This window comes from Athene noctua, chromosome 26 (genome assembly GCF_965140245.1).
Source record: "Athene noctua chromosome 26, bAthNoc1.hap1.1, whole genome shotgun sequence".
NCBI classification, from domain to species: Eukaryota; Metazoa; Chordata; class Aves; order Strigiformes; family Strigidae; genus Athene; species Athene noctua.
Window position 1 is genome coordinate 2,623,458 of NC_134062.1, and position 16,735 is coordinate 2,640,192.

Genomic DNA, 16,735 nt, shown 5'->3' on the forward strand with positions numbered 1-16,735 from the left:
CCAAAATGCACAAAGACAGCAGTTCAACACATAAATGTAGTGGTCTGATACTAAAAGTATTTATAATGGCCAACCAAGATTCATGATTAAATGGTATGTAGAGAATCAAAGTTAATGGTAGAGCAAAGTTGAAGGGAAAGAAATATTTCATTTTTGTAAAAGAAATTAAAGCAGGAATGCTTATTCTGTTAAATATTTTTGGGGGTTCACTTACAATTTCTGTCTTCAGACTCAAGTTTTACTCCCCCCCCCTCAAGCTGTAACAGAAACATCTCAGTGTGTGTAATTGCATGTAGCTGGGAGAGATGATCAGAAGTCGAACGATTCATCTTGTTCTGTGATGTGAAGCACAGAACGTAAATCTGAATAAATACTTCTTGGGTGGAATAGCATTTTAAGATTTGAGCTGGATATCCACCCGTACTTCATAAAACCAAAGGCCAGTTGTGATCTTTAGGAATGGAAACTTATCAATTAGCCTATTTACAAATCAAAGTGCAGTGAAAAGGGGCAGGTAGCCACCACTGCTATCAGTGGCTTTACAAATACCGGGCCTCCCCGACCTTTGATATCCTATGGCTTCCTTCTGCTATCAATTGCCTCCAAATACTTTATATAAAATATGGGTTGATAATATCGGCTTACGAAGAACTGGCCTTCCTCTGCTTCCACGTGTGGCAAGGCTTTGTGATATGCTTTTTTGGATGTAAACTTTACTTTTCGAAATGGTTCAGCCTCTATGGTTATAAGCTCTGAGACGTGTTGCCAACGTAACTGTCTGCAAAGCTGTATCGTGTCCCGGCTCACCACATTCCAAACCTCCTGGCCGGGCTATGAGCAAAGCTCTGCTTTGAACAGAAACATGAGGCTTGTCCAGGATGGCACTTAATTACTCTTACCTGTTCCCAAAGGGATGCGTGTCAAACTGGTGATGAGTTGAATAGCTTTCCAAACCAGGATGCTTCTCTAATTTGGGTTGTGTTTATAGCTTGCATCTAAGCGCAGAATATAATGTATTTCTCTTGAACGTCTAATCTCTACTTTTTAATGTATGTACATGGCCAGCAATTATGTTGTGTCTTAGGCTAGATATCTGCTAACCAATCTGTACGATATGTTGGATATACTCAATCTGGTTTGTCCTTCAGATGTGTGTAGATTGCTGCACCGCAGAGCCGTGGCACCGAAGCAACGTAAAACAGACACAAGTGAAGTCAGAAGGAATAAAATAAACATGCTATTTTTGTCAGAAGCCTGAAAAAAAAAAAAAAAAAATCACCATTAATGCACGGAAACCTCCTTGAAGGCAGCAGAACAAAATGTTTAGCCTAGAGACAGTTTGAGGAAAACCAGAATTTGTGTGTTGCTCTTTGTTTTTTTGTTTGTTTTTTTTTTTAATTTTGTTTCCCTACGGGGTAAATTTTGAAGAGGGATGCCCTTTGTCACCTCCTTGCAGAGTGTGTGGCTCACCACCCCTACTCTTATTACACTTGTGTATAAAATACACCCTCACAGGGAGGTGGAGGTCTGTTGGTAGCTGTTGCTTTTAGGAATACTATCCTCTGTGTAACAGCAGGAACCCCTTTTCCTTGTACTACACCCTCCCTGCCTTTCATAAAGGTCTAAAGCAATATGCCTAGTTTATTCCACAGAGCATGTTCCTTACACCCTGTGCCTGACAGGACGAGGCTTCTGCAGACCATAAAACCTGCCAGCTCGGCAGGGAAACACCAGCTCTGCCTTCCAAACCATCCCTGCTGCAAGGCCTGCGCCAGCTCTCCTGCTGTGAATTATGTATGAATGCTCTGCTGCAAAAAAAAAAAAAAAAAAAAAAGGGGGCTGAATTTCTTGGTATGGCTGCAGTTATTTAACAGCTGGAGGGAAGTGCCGGCATCCTTATTTCGGGTTAGGTTGTTTTCTCCATCCATCCGTGTGCTCACAGCATCCAACAACAAAGGGAGAGGGAAGGGCTGTGCCACCCGATGTCACATATTGGCCAAAAGGATCATTAGCTAAGGAAGAAAATGTTTATGAGTCCAGACTCCAGCCACTTTGACTAGTACAGCCTGCCATGGGGGTTTTGGCTCTGTGCAAAGGGCAGGAAAGGAAAATAAATGTCACCTGCATATTTTTTTTTTCCCCTCAGCTTCTGCTCCCGAACAGCAGCCGCAGCCTCGCCCCTATCAAGGTGTCCGTGTCAAAGAGCCAGTGAAGGAGCTATTGAAAAGGAAACGGGGAAATGTTCATAATGCCAGTGCAACGGCAGCTACAACGGTAGGAGAAAAAACAAACACGGGCAGAAAATTCTTCCTCGGTAGCTAAATGATTGACCAGCTCTGGCACCAGCTGTTAACACTTTGGCAATGAAAGAAACCCTTGCATCTCTAAAGCATTTTCAAGGCAATGCAACTGATGTTACCTGGAGATACTGTTAAATATGTTTTTAGTTTAGGTACAGAGCCTTTAGGGTGCTGAGCATCTTCGGTCACCATCGACTTAATGGAAGGGTGAAAGCGCTTTGCGCTTGCCAGGATCTAACTCCTGGGAAGAGAAAGTGGCTTGGAAGTTAAGCAACTTGTTCAAGAGCACAGAGAGATCAGCCAGGGCCATCCTTGGCTGTCTGCTTCTTTACCTCTATCTGTTCTCCCAGGAGGAGGCAGACAGGAATTCCCTCTGCAGCACAAGGTTTAAATGCTGTTTAAGGCCCCCTTGAGCTGGAGGGACATGTGGAGGTTGGTTAAGCCCACGGGCAGGGCTGGGGTGGTGTGTGCTGCCTGCCAGGCTCAGCTCTCCTCTCTGGCCCTTCTGTGGAGGCAGGTGGGAGCATTCAAGCACTGAAGCAGTGGCAGATAATCAGCTGATAACAGCTAGTGTGATCTGTCCCTCAGTGCTGCTCAGAGGGGACTGAATTTAGTGTTTATGGTCTTAATCCCTGGATATTTTTCTCTTCTCTCCTAGGTTGTTTTGCCCCATCAGCCACTTCCTTCCTATTCACCAATGGGTAACGTTTCCCTGGCTTTCTAAGTGTTTGTCAGACGGCAGGGAAGGTTACGCTGCACTGGGCTTTAATCCTCTCCTGTTTTTTAGGCCAGCCTTGCATTGATATGGATGTTGCTGCCTCTGCGTTGCCTGTCGCAGATGAAGGAGCGCTCTGTTCTGGCTGGATCTCCCAGCCCTCTCCCACATCCTTACAGCCTTTAACTCAGTGGACCACTTACCCCGATTACGTGTCCCACGAAGCAGCCAACTGTCCCTACACAGCAGATATGTATGTTCAGCCGATGTGTCCCAGTTACACGCTGGTGGGACCTTCATCTGTTCTGACTTACACTTCTCAACCGCTGATCACCAATTTTGCAGTAAGTCAAAAATGCCCAGGTATAAATGCCAGCAAATTCCTCACCTTCTAGCAAGAGCCATGGGGAGTGCCAGATGGAATTACTATAATTTATTTAATTACTAGAATGTTGTGTGACTTTGCATCCATGGCACTTGTTCTAGCCCTGTGCTGGACATCAGTAGAGTTTGAGCAGGACAAGAAGTTGTGTTTGCACTGAAATCAGGTGAACATCACTGCTGTTTCTGCATCCCCCTCCACTCCTCCAGACTTTCCACGTTATTAACACATAACGCTGTTCTCTGTTGTCCTGGGAAATGAGTCATCTCCCATTGAGTCAGCAGCAGAGCTGACATTGCCCTGAGTTTGTTCAAGTCTGTGAACAGTTATTCACAGGAGGAGGATACTGTTTGCAGCTCGAGAATAATAATGGGGAATGTTATCTTTACTGTTGTCATCACGTCCAGCTTGAAGAGCTGTTCTTCAGCTAGGATTTGGAATACCTGAGGAAGCAGAATTAAAGTTGTTCACTGAGTGGATGCGTGTTATAGCCAAAAAATGCTGTTGTCTGAACAAGTACTTAGGACACAGTCCCACTAGAGAGCTCATCAGTATCCAGAGGATTCCTCACTATTTAATTCCAAACTTAAAAACAAACAAAAAAACCCCACGTAAATGGGATTCCAGGAAACACATCTACCAGGTGAAGGGGGAAGAATGAGTTGGGAATAAATTTCTCAAAAATTGCTATTTAAAGATGAAAGAACAAGGCCAAGATAGCACGTTAACAGAGCAGAGTATTTGGTGTCAGGCTGGACACAATCTGTTTGGCGGATCCGCAGAGGATCAGGGCAGAGAATTCTGTTTCAGTTGAACTCAAAGCAGTTTATTTTCCTTTTAACGCTTCAGTTCAGATGCTCAAACAGACCCATCAGGCCAGCAAAGGCCCATGCCTGCATCCTGTGGCCTCCGCTGGTAAGGAAGGGCTGTCATTCCAAACCCGCCTGCTTGGCTGACGGGGACTAGTCAGGGTGGACTGTCCCGGAGGCCAGAAAAGCTGCCTCCAGCCTTGTGGCTGCGAAGTTGTGCCCGTGCGTTCAGCTCACAAGAGAGACTGGCCAAGGCGGCACTTTTCACCACAGGGTGTAACTGTCTCATGGGCTTACAGTGAGGGTGGGAGTGGGAACAGAAAGCTAGAGAGAGCTTGACACGAGTGTGAGCTACTGGCAGCAAGCACCTGGCACACCCACAGCCACCGTTCTCATGGGAGCCAGCGTGGGAAAACTGTCACGCTCGCTATAACGCTCTACCCAGCGCGACAGGAAAAGGGATGTTAAAAGTGAGACTGAGCATCCTTCGTCTTGTTCTGTGTCCTCTCCCTACCCCACCTGGCCAGTTGTTTTATTTTGTTTGGTTTTTTTGTTTTTTTTGTTTTTTCATTTCTCTTCTGTTTTAACAGCCCCGAAGCACCACCCCTGCTGTCGTGCCTCAGCTCGAGGTGACAGACCAGCAGCCACCTCTCACGTACTTCCCATGGGCGCAGCCCCTCTCCGCACTGCCAGCCTCCACTTTGCAGTACCAGCCAGCTTCTTCCACGCTTCCCGGGCCACAGTTTGTACCCTTGCCCATCTCCATCCCTGAACCAGCCCCCCAGGAGCTGGAGGATGCCAGACGAGTCATCGGCACGCTGCCCATTGAGAAGCTGCTTCTAGAAGATGAAGACAATGATACGTATGTTTTAAACCATGCTCTTTCTGTTGAAGGGCTTTAAGGTGCACATCTGGGGCCTGATCCTCACCTACTCAATACTTCACCTTGGCACCACAGTGAGTTTTGAGTACAGAGGAAAAGCAGGCTTGGGGGGTGGGCATGGGGGGGTTGAACTTTACTTGTGACTCTTGGAGTCCACCTCTAGCACAACATGACCCGTGTGTTGTGGGAAACTTGCTTTGTTCTGGGGCTCAGCACGAGATTTCTCTGCTGTTACAGCTCCTCTTACCTTGCCCAGGCAGGTTTTTGATACTGCATAGTTCTTGTGCTCAGCATCAGCACGAGGTGACTTTCATCCTCAGACACGGGGCATGGTCTCAAATTGAGACACTACAGTGTGGCTGTGGGCAGCTCTAGCATCTGGTGGGGGTACACTTGCCTTTTAAAATATCGACAAGACCTAGTTTAATAGGGCCGATTTCCAAAGCTCAGTGTAAACGCCTCGTGTGTGTCTTTTGCCCTGCCCGTGGAGGAACCTCTACCTGATCTGCAACAAAACATTTTTCGGAGCGTAAATCGACATTTTTCTTTCCTAAATCGAATGGCTCCTTTGGAAAATGTGAAAATGTAAAGTGTAGTTTTGTTCTACTCCTGCAGGTGGGTGCGTTAGTCTGAAGACAAAAAAATCATTACAGCTGAACTAAACACCAGTGCAGTCAGATATGTCTGTTTACAGAGCAACATAAAGTAGCTTAGATGAAACACTGGAGTTCACACAAAACTTTAATTTGAAGTTCTCACCTTGCCCTGCCGTTAGCAAACAGCCGTGTAGGTGTGGCGGAGTGCTTTGGGGTCGTGCTCTTTCAGATGCAGAATGGTTTTGGACTTGCAAATATCCACCTTTAAGATGGGGGGTTGATTTTGTGGCTGGCTGGTAATGCTGCATGTTCTACCAATGGACAGATCCTGGTCCCACTGAAGTCACCGGGAGTTTTGCCTGAGTCAGGATTGCAAGACATGGCCCTATATCAGGAGATGATTGAGAAGACAGGGTCTTCCAAAAATCTGCGCTTCAGTCTAACAAGGAATTCATGGCATTACCATTAGCCAGCAATACTTTTGTCTGCTCTGTAGCATTCGAGTGTGAAGTCAGTGATGCCGTGCTGAGCCAGGGAACCTTAGCGACCTCTCTTGTGCCTTTCTGCTATGGAAAGTTTCTCTGTGCTGCAGTTTCCCAGGCCCAAAGGCGCACACATTTTTCTTTATAGCTTTCTGATTTTTCTTTCCTGGAGAATGAGTAGCTTTACTTTTTTTCCTCTGATGGATGCAACTGTAAATATTATTGTGGATGTTCAGGAGTGCCATGCCACGGGTAAATGTTATTTGCAGGAGATATATCCCCTTCTAACTCTGTTCATTGTTTTCTTAATAAACAAGGGATGCTTGGCTGGTGAACACAATTTCTCTGGGTTTTTCTGCTTTCTAAAGCCCAGGATCCTTAGGTGATTTTATTATTTGCAAGACTAACTGCAAAATAATTTATTGCACTGTTTATTACCTGGTGTCCAGCATTTCAGTTGCCACCCAGGCAATACTTCAAGTGACCGTGCAGTTCATGCCTGAGTGAGGTTTGCAAGCTCAGGTCGAAAGTCTTGAGGACTTTCAAAGAGTATTTTGTTATTTAATATTGACCAATCTGGAAGACGTAAGCAATAGATCATGTAAGTGATCATAAAGTTGTTTGAAAATAGCAGTAGTTCAGGTGCATTGAAATTAGTGGCTTACATTTGCAGAAAAACCCAGCAAAGAAATTAATTAGAAGGAGCTTAGTTCACCACTGCTTACTCCAGTTTTACACAGGCAAAGAGAGTAAAACTGGGATAATGCAGTTATGAATCGAGCCTGTGGTTGCTAAGACTGCTTTTAAATTTCTTTCACTTCAATGTATGTAAATTCTGTGTGTAAATATTAAAAAAAAAAAAAAAAAAGACCTGTTTCAGAATTTCTTTCTGGGTTGTTCTGGTTAGAAAAAGACAAAATCTTTTTCAATAAAGATCTGCAGTAACTTTCACATGCCTAGAGTGTTTTATTTCCTATCCAAAAGGGTAACCCTTCATTGTTTTGGCAATCAATTAGTTCATTAACATATGTACAGGGTAGAACTACAGAGTAGCTGTTAGACTTTCTGATAATTTTGCACCTCAAGGCAGACTAAGGAGGAACTCCATGATCCAAACGCGGCCTGGAGGCACTGTTCACTCAAGCAGTCCTTGCTCACAGAAGCACTCCTGCAGTTCAGATCAGGGTGTTCCATCACTATTATCCTTTCCTGGCATCCCTGGGGATGCGTGAGTGCGCAGCCACAGCTAATCCTGAGCTCGACTGAAAATCAGACTTAGCCACAAAGTTGTATTTTTACTTTTTGAAATTGCGAAGTGTGGCTCTGGGGTACAAAGTTACCTGAGGAAAGAAACCACTGCCCCCCACCTTCTGACTAAAGAGTATCGAATGTTGCTGTCTGGAGTGGAACAGGGCTGGTAGGACTGCCTTAGGATGGTCTGCTCCTGGGCAAAGCACCGTGCCTTGGCACCTTTCAAATAGGACCCGGGGCACCAGAGGTGGCGAGTGGCTCTTTGCAATTCCTTCAACTCCAGCCACAAAACCAGGGGACCAAAGTGAAGCAGTGAAGTGTTTTCCCTGTCACTAAGGGCCATGTCACCAGCCTGTAACTGCTATGGGTTGTGACAACTCTTTGTCTTAGGCACAAGATAAGGACTTGGTCCCTCTCACTCGTAGTTTCGATAAAGTAGAGCTTAACGGGGTGTTTACAAATACACCATCTAGAAGAGGCTGTTAGTTACCCTGGATGGGGAGATACCATCAGTGCGTGCCCCACAAGTGATAACATACCCCAGGGTAGGCCTGGTGGAGGACTCAGATACCTCCCGGCTCAAGGGCAAATCTCACCTGAAAAAGTGCTGGAGTGGAAAGGAGACAGCATGTCAAAGCTCAGGAGCGCTGAGGGCTCCTGAACGCTGCGGTAATTCTGAGGTAGGAAGCCCTTTCCATGGGAGTGGGTCCTTTCAAGGTCAAGCCCTTTGGGGCTTAGTGGGGTGGTTTTGTGGAACACTAGGTATAAACCCCCCAAAATGTCTATGTTACCCTGTAAAACTGTTTGCTCCCAGGGTGATTCATGGCCGAGCAGTGATCGGTGTCTTTATTTACTGTCTTAGAATTCTACATATTTATGCAGCTAAAGGTATGAGGGCGTATACATTGGCAGCTGCAGAGCGCATGAAATTGCTGCGAAGACTTGATGCCAAGGAACACAGAGGAAAGGTAATACAGAGCACTTTATCCTGCGAACAGGGGTGTTTGGGACGGGCATGGGCTTCGCATGACTGAGAGCAACTGATGCCCTGGAAAATCCAGCTGTCTCTCTGTTACTGCAAAGGAAGCCTCGGACGTTGATTTGCCTTGTTTAGGTGCCTCTGGCAGGATCCTAAAATTAGGTGGGAGGAGAATGAGCTTTTTCTCTTTTTAGCCCATGGTTCGTAGAGTGATCTAAGACTGGTCCTGGAAAATATGTGCATGTTGACAACAGCCTCTGAGGCCGAAAGTTTTATGAAGGGCAGATTTATGCTAGGGGTGCTGCACCTGACATAAACAGGGTTTCAAAAATGCAGGATTTGGGTTGTCATCCAAATCAGGGCTGAAGAACACTTAGAGGGTCAGCAGAAGGTGGGAAATGCCCCCTGTTTTGTGTCACCAATGGTCCTAACACGTGGCATTCAAAAATCTGCCTGAGAATTGTCTTTGGTTTATGCACCATCATCCTTGGGATTCTAGATATCAGCCAGCCCAGAATGCCTTTCCTCGTTCCTTGTTTTATGACAGCATCTGCTTCTAGACTCTCACGTTTTATCTGCTGTGCTGCTATTTTCAGACTCCTCTGCTGGTGGCTGTCACTGCCAGGCAGCCAGCTATTGTCTATGATTTGATCCAGACAGGAGCAGATGTCAATGCTGTAGACAACAAAGGGCAGTCAGCTTTACACCTCGCTGCGACGTACGGGTACGCCCAAGTTCTTCAGGTAGGAAAAGCTTTTTAGGTTTTTAATCGCTAGCAATATCAGCCTACAATAAAGTCTCAGTAGTGGCGTCTTTAAATAACTGTCTCGGAAGGCAAGATGTCAGTAAGCAATGAAGACTGACCAAAGGCTCCTTTTCCATTGCGTTAGGAATCGACTTCCCAGGTTGTTCCTGTTTTAGGACTATACTTGCAGCCAACATCAGCCTTCTGTTAGAGAGGAAATGGCTTTAATGTAACTAGGGGGGGAAGTAAATTCTTTCTGTAGTTTATAGCTCTAAATCTGCTGATGACAGGCCAGGTGGGCTTGCTCTGTCTTGAGCCCTCAGTGTTGTCCTGATGCCTGTGTTGGAGGGGGTTCCCCAGAGGCTGCAGGCTGCTGTGGGGTGTAAGGAGAGGGAGTGTGAAACCCCCTCCCTGATGTCAGCATCATCCAGACGGGAGCAATGAACTGTGTCTAGAATCAAGCCAACAGAAGAGAGAGCAGATATGATGCTGCAGACAGAGCCAGGGCAGGCACAGCCTTCCAAATGAGACACGTTTTGCAGATTTTATGCAAAACCAAGATCCATCAAGAAGATTTTTTCCAGGGTGTGAGAGAAACTAGACAGTCCTCTGCGGCCAGAATCTACTAGGGCTGTCATGACTTACATGACCAGACCCTTCCTTCCCTATTGCTTTACACACATCTTTCTGTAGGCAGGGACTAGCGCCAGCCAGACTCTGAGGAGCAAATTACCACATTAGAGACGGCACTACGGGAATTTTCTGGAAGGGATTACATGGCGGAGATAAGCCTACTGGAATGTGTCTCTTAAATGCTTAGCTATTGGCCATAAAACGTGCCTTCATGTCAGGACTGAGCACAGGCAGCTTCAAGGCAGAGTTTCGTTGTCAACCAGTTGGTTGGACTGGATGATCTTCAGGGTCTTTTCCAACCTAGACAATTCTGTGACTGATGGCAGCAGCGTGGTTACTGCTGAGTTTCCCTGAGGGCAGGGCACAGGGTCCTCTGAGCAGGAGGGGTGTGCCAGTGGAGGTGCCAGGGAGTACCTGCCGTGCTGGCAGCCTGGCTCCAGCGTTCGTTATCTCTGCCTTGCACATGCCCTGGGTTAAGCTGTGAGCAGGCAGTTAATGTGTAACGTGGTCAGTTCTCTGGAAAAGAGGTGTTCCGTTCAGCGAGAAAAAGTGTTTTAACAAAGCTTCCCAGAGTGCCTCGTGATGGTTTGTGTTTTGGTTTTATTTTGTGTTTTTTTTTTTTCCTGGTAATAAAAAAAAAAAAAAAAAAGGAAAACGCACACAGGTTTGCTTCTTGATATAGGCAAAGCCATGAAATGCTTTACAGTTGGTTTGTTGGAATCGTTTTTCCTAATGAATTAAACATCTAATCTCTAATCATCAGGCAGCTCAGAGCTACTTGTCAATATTTGATCTTTACATATTATATTATTGTTATGAGATGAGAGCACAGGCCTGAACCATTCTGGATAATCTTTCAGCAGAAGGATTCTGTCCTGTGCCTTGTCTAACTTGATAAGGTTCTGGATGAGTCACTGAACTGCAAAAATTCTCAGCCAAGATGCTGTGATGTGAACAAGTTGCTTTATTCAATCAAGAGAAAAAAAAAAAAAAGTATTATCTGTAATAATACAGACAAGGAGCTACTTGGCTACATCACATCAAATCTATCGCTTTCGGATGTCAGAGAGTTTTAAAATTTTTACTCTCTGCTCAGTCCAAGCAATGCTCATTTCCAGACCGCTGTTTCATGCTCTGCATCCTCCCTGCTGCAGTCCCTGCAACAAGCTGTGATTTTAACCTCTCACGCTGCTGCACATCTGCTGCACGTTAAAAAGAAAAAGTAAATAAACCCAGTCCGAGAATTTCCAGTGTCAGCAAACTTTTAGGTAATAAAGTTTGGCTGTACGTGTCAAGGAGAGATTCTCATTTATCCTTGCCGAGAATAACTCCGAATAAATACGAATTGGTGTTATTAGTGCCTTTGCTTAATGCAGGGTGAAAGCGAGGAGGCTAACGCTCTTGAGCTGGAGGCAGTGACTTGGTTTTACTGTTCTTAACAGGATATTATACTTAGGCGGGGTTTAGGAAACTAGGAAACGTGATCATCCTGTGTAACCCTGAATGTCCCTGTTAGGAAATAGATACACAACACTGAAATCTAGTGTCAAATGTCTTAGTTTGTAGTTAAATGATTATCTGATGGTTGGTTTGGGTTTTTAAAATTTTGTTCTTTTTGACTGAATTTGGCTGAATTAAATTTTGGCTGAACTAAACTTTTCCGTTTCTCTGTTGTTTCTAGGTTATACTGTCACTGGGTTTCCCTCTTGATTTAGAACTGAAGGATTTTGAAGGTAAATCCCTTTGTACAAATATTTTATAGTGGTATTAAAAAAAAATAAATTAAAAACTCTCTTGGCTGTTTTCATTGCCTGCTGCTCACTGCTGTTTGGTGGGGTCTAGGAGGCCAGAGGGGCCTCAGAGTGCCTGAGGGAGGGTCGTTGCTGGGCGCTGAAATGCTGCAGAATTCAGCGGTGCTGGTGAGTCGGTCAGTGCACAACTGGAACTGGGCACATGCTGGGTACCCCAGAAATTGTCTGTACAGGCAGTATGGTACCTTTGAAACCAGAGAAGGACGGTGCCTTGACAGCAGAAACGCAGATGCTCTCCCTGCCAGCCCTCGCTTCCTCTCTGTACTTCACCATCCTCATCGGAACTGCTGTGATCTTCCTCCTGTGCTTGGTTTTCCAGGTCATACCCCACTCCACTGTGCTGTTCTGGCCCACAACGTCCTGCTCCGGGAGCAGGGTTGCCAGATGCTGACGGAGGAGCAGCAGAAAGATCTTCAGCACCAGAGTGAAGAGCTGGAGTCCTGTATCCACCTCCTGGTGCAGACGGGAGCCTCCATCTACAGCCGGGTGAGGAACCAGCTCCGTTACCTGTGTGCTTCTTGTCCTGCCTGATGCTTGTGCTATGCTCAGACTATAGAATGGGAGAAGGAATGAACTGCTGACAGAAGGACCAAGCCCATTCGCCTTTCAAGTGACTGGTAGCAGAGTGAGTTGCTGCCTTTTGGAGTTATTTTCTTGCAGCCTGGAGCAGACGCCGGACAGTAAGAGCATCACTGAAGGGAAGGGGATTCTCAATAGTAGTTGCAGAGCTGGCCTGGACTTTTCTCCGATGAGTTTCTATAAAATCTTCAGGTTGTTCCACAGGACACTTATAATTTTGCTTAGGTTTTTTTTTTCTTTTCTGTTTTTAAATAGGATGTGAAAAGCAACAAGACAGTCCTTCATTATACAGTCCAGGATGGGAACATCTCCCTGCTCAGATACTTCTTGGAGCTGAATGCTTTTAAGTCCAAGGACTTTGTCAACAACAAGGTGAGTCAGGCCATGCGTGGACGGGATTTGTGTGCACATCCACAGGCAGAGGGATGCTGAGAGCAGTGTGAGAGCTGTGCTGTGCTGGGAGGCTGCATGCAGAGGCGTGAGGAGATCTGTGGGGTCCTGCAGAAAACAGTGATTCTCTTCCCACACATATTTTTTCTGGAGGGAGAGAGCAAGAGTTTGTGAATCTGAATTTTTATTTTTTTTTTCAACCTGAAACTGCATTTTCCAGTAAATAGACACTTCATCTGAGAAGAAGTGCCTGGCTTGAACTCTTGAGTTGTGTCATGAAAGGCAGACCCCTCTCTCAGCAGGTAGAAGCTGACAGAATGGGAGAGCAAGATAACCAGGGAAGAGAAAGGACATGGGAAGTGGTTACTTGAGGAGGACCATGAACTTTATTACATTAGACTGAAGACTGAGAAAACAGACCTGCAATGATGCAGTGGTTTGCTCTTGGCAGCAACTCTGGGGGCTCAAGACCCCCCTTTAGGCACTCTACACAACCCTGCTCACCGAGATGAAATTTTGCTAACGCCGGTTGCTCCGTGCGGGGTTTCTGGAAGCACAGCCATTCCTAGGTTGTGTAAGGCAAGCCAGAAACCTCCCCAGTGCTGCTGTGTCGCCCATCCCCTTGCTGCCCCGTACTTCACCTCTGAGCAGAGACCAAGCAGTGACACTATCTTGCAGATGTATCAGCTTCACCCATCCTCCTAAGCAAAAATCCTGACATTCCTGTGCCTTAGCTAAGACGTGGCTCTGCAGCGTCAGCCAGATCTTTGGCTCTTGACAAGTTGCCCCCTCAGCAGGACGAAGTGGGTGATTCTGGGTGCTTCTGCAGAAGGGTGTCCTTGAGCAGGGAAGGACAGAGGGAAGGGAGGACAAGACTAGGGCTCCCTGTTTTGAGAGGGTCAGTACATTAGCTTTTCATTTCAAGAGCTTCAGTCCCTTAGTCTTATTTCTACTCCTTAAACCATCCACACGCTTGTGTCCATCAGAAAGGAATTGAATGTTTTCTATCAACCGAATTGCTCACTTGGGAAGCATATACTGGGCAGCCTCATGTTTTTGTTTTTGTTTTGTTTTTTTTTCCCTACAGTTTTCTTTTGGACTAGAGAAAACATGTTTTTCTTTGTGAATGTGGGTAATAACGCTGAGCTGCTGCCTTCCTGCACCGTGAAGGGCCTTCTGTTGCCTTTTCACTGCATTTTTTCTGTATCTCTTAAGACCCATTAGGCAGGTGCTAGCTTGCTATGGGAGCCTGCTGTTGTCTCTTGATCACAATCCTCTGAGAGCTTCCTGCTGTGATAGGATCACTTTGAGTCTTCAGTCTTGTTGGTGAACTGTCTGGGACAGTGAGAAATACGATGGCAAGGTTGTCTGATACCCATCCTGACTTTTTATCTCTTCCAAGTATGAATAAGACAAGAAAGCAGGGATGCTGGAGTCTGTTTTGGCTTCCCTGGCTCACCCACTGCTTGCTGAGGCTGTCCCATTCCAAATGCATTTCCTCACGGATTTCACAATGAGAAAAGCATTGAGGCCTTGGAGGTATTTTTCCATCAGAAGGATTCCTAGAGCTCACACATTGGTGCTCTGGACCTCTGTCTCACATAAGCCCTATTAAAGTCAACGGGAGGCTTCAAGATCAAGCATTGCCAGGGTGCCTTGTTTTCTTAGCCCCGTGCCTGGATTTGGAAGCTATAAAGTGCTCCTGCCACAAAGACACAGCAAACACACGCAGATGTTTCCATGTTAACAAGAAATCCTACAAAGAGCTTGTAACTATCCCTTGGCTCTACAGGATGATAAAATCGACAAGGATCTGCTTGTTCAGGGCTTTTAAAAAATGCCTTGTCTGAGAATAGCTTTTAAGATTTTTGCTGTTTTGTTTTGTGCTGCGATGTCCCTTACATCTCAGTGGTAAATAAGACCTGAAAATCATGTTTATTCCTTTGAACCACTGGAGTAGTAATGCATGTTGCAATTTGTGTCCAACCTTCCAACTCCGTGACAACTGTAGGGCCGTTTCCGAGAGAAAAAAAAAAAAATTACAGCTGCCTAAATGAGACTTGCGGGCTAAAAATACCTTGCCTTGTGCATTTGCTTGTTAGGTTTTTCTCATTTAAAACCGTTACCAGTCATACCTGACTAGGCAGGGGCACAGATTTCTACACGGTCTGGTGACAGCAGAGCCTTTCTGCACCACATCGCAGCGTGCTCTGTCCCGTGGCTTCGCACCCAATTCTGTCCATCGTTTCTGTGCAGATCCTGGTACTGGCAAGGCTGGAGTCAATATATGCTTAAGTAAACCCTTGGCCTCAGGACTCTGCTCAATGACAGCGCCATGAAAATAAAGCCAAGCACTACCTTCAGCACTCTGGGAAGGAACCAGGAGAAGGTTTGGAGCCTGGCATCATCTATTGCATCTGCTGCAGAGCCAAGCCACCCATGGTCCTGTCTGGTCCACAGTACACAAAGTCACTGAGGGACACGGACAGCTGGACACCGAGATGTCTTGGCACCTTTCAGAGCACCTCTTTTTTAACACCAGGGGTTTGGTGACCTGGGAGGACTCGTGCAGCCAAAGGTGTCTGGTATCCAAGAGATCAGTTTGAGCCTCACACATAGCCTATGTACTGTTGGGTCTGGTGTTCACTTGTGTCAAGGTCTCTGCAACTTTCTAGCACGTCAAAGTGATTGTAAAACGGAGTAGTGGAGGCCTGTGCAGTAAAAACGGGTCTGCTGCGGTCAATCCTTGTGTAGCCCGTGTGTGATGGGTAACACAGCATAATGTCTCTTGTGTCCCTTAGACCGACTTTGTTTCCCAGTGAAATAGTTCCTATTGTTTCTCCTGGATAACTACGCATGTTACATGACCTCTGTCCTTCTGGTTTTCAAATAACTCATCAGGTCTCTGCTTACACAAGGGTAAGATTTAGCAGATGGTTGCAGAGTTGATGATTGCTGATGCAGGACTACTTGTTAGCTGTGCCCAAAGCACCAAAGCCCCCCAGTTTGTAGTGCTCTATCTGAGAGAAAAATCTAAATCCACAAATCTCCTGCATGAGCAGCCATACATAGGAGAAACAGAGAAGGGCGACTCCCTCACTTTCTGGTAGGTAATCATGTGAGCCTTCTTCAGCTCTTGACCTAGAAATGGAGATTTGTGAAACAATTCTGAGTAGGTGGCACAGCTTATCAGGAGGTTTCTCTTTTTTTTCTTTTTTTTTTCTTCTTTTCCTTCCACTACATTAGGCACATGGCAACACAGCTTTGCATATGGCAGCTGCATTGCCTCGTGACAAGAACCAGAAGGAAATCATCCAGTTGCTCCTTGACCACGGGGCAGACCCAAGCATCCGAAACTTAGACAACGATCAGCCAATCCATATGGCTCCTTCTGGAAAAGCTGGGGATCAGGTACACGACTCACATTGCTACTGCTTCCTAACACATCTGTGCACACCGCAGCTGACTGTCCTTACCAGGGGAACGGCGAGGACACGTTGTATGACATGGGCCTGATGTTGCAGTGGGGTAGACCTGGGGGTTCCCCACTTCGGTAAATTTGTAATTAAGGAGCACAAAGAAGGTATTAGCTGGTCCTCCAAATACACCTGGGGGAGGTATCAGCATGTAGTTCTTTCTAACAACAGCGAATCTGAAGGGATGATCGGGTTTCATGCCTACAGGTATGAAAAGGCTCCTGGACCTCGTTGTAGTCTCTGACATGTTTATATGTATTTAGTTACACATATACACGTATGTAAGTGTGTGTATGTATGTATTGGGGTGTCTGCATGCACAGATTCAGATGGTAGGTTATGAACTTCTGCGTTTTTTGGCAGGTTAGACATTTGCTGAAGAAAGGGAAAGTCGCATCTGCATTCGTTTCTTGCTGCCGAAATGCCAGATCCTAGGTTGTCTGCAATTTGTGGAATGGCTTCGACCTCAGCTTGCTGATTGCACAAGGCCTCTTAGAAAAACTGTGAGGATGGTTAACCAGCACATGTCTGCTCTTAGAGTTTTTAAACCGCGGTGGGATGACAGTGTTTCTCAACCTGTGGACCCTGAGTTGCATGTAAGGTACCAGGAGATGAGCTTTCAAATGGTTGAAAGCTTTATTTTGTTAACAAAGAATAGTAATAAACCTCAAGCATTGCTTGCAGGCAAGGAGGCAAGCAAAGCA

The 16,735-nt window shown here is 45.9% G+C and overlaps 2 protein-coding genes across 2 annotated transcripts in view; both read left to right on the forward strand.

The window, feature by feature from the left end:
• POU2AF1 (POU class 2 homeobox associating factor 1) overlaps positions 1-5,109 on the forward strand; it is a 63,717-nt gene extending 58,608 nt beyond the window's left edge. The window contains exons 2-5 of the mRNA XM_074927545.1: positions 2,147-2,274; positions 2,959-3,001; positions 3,088-3,359; positions 4,797-5,109. Coding sequence (XP_074783646.1) covers positions 2,147-2,274; positions 2,959-3,001; positions 3,088-3,359; positions 4,797-5,108 — 755 coding nt within the window. The 3' untranslated portion in view covers position 5,109. The remainder of the gene's footprint in view (positions 1-2,146; positions 2,275-2,958; positions 3,002-3,087; positions 3,360-4,796) is intronic.
• A 3,199-nt stretch (positions 5,110-8,308) lies between these two features.
• On the forward strand, positions 8,309-16,466 carry LOC141970732 (NF-kappa-B inhibitor delta-like). The gene is made up of 7 exons (XM_074927546.1): positions 8,309-8,386; positions 8,994-9,140; positions 11,457-11,508; positions 11,906-12,072; positions 12,421-12,537; positions 15,802-15,966; positions 16,395-16,466. The coding sequence occupies exons 1-7, from the start codon at positions 8,309-8,311 to the stop codon at positions 16,464-16,466; spliced, it is 798 nt and encodes a 265-aa protein (XP_074783647.1).
• Positions 16,467-16,735: the final 269 nt, after the last annotated feature.

Bases quoted from the DNA above. Each gene is read 5' to 3' on its own strand.
- LOC141970732 (XM_074927546.1), top strand. From the start codon at position 8,309: ATGAGGGCGTATACATTGGCAGCTGCAGAGCGCATGAAATTGCTGCGA. The intron at 12,073-12,420 runs GTGAGGAACCAG...GTTTTTAAATAG, and splicing joins GAGCCTCCATCTACAGCCGG to GATGTGAAAAGCAACAAGAC. The intron at 12,538-15,801 runs GTGAGTCAGGCC...CCACTACATTAG, and splicing joins AGGACTTTGTCAACAACAAG to GCACATGGCAACACAGCTTT.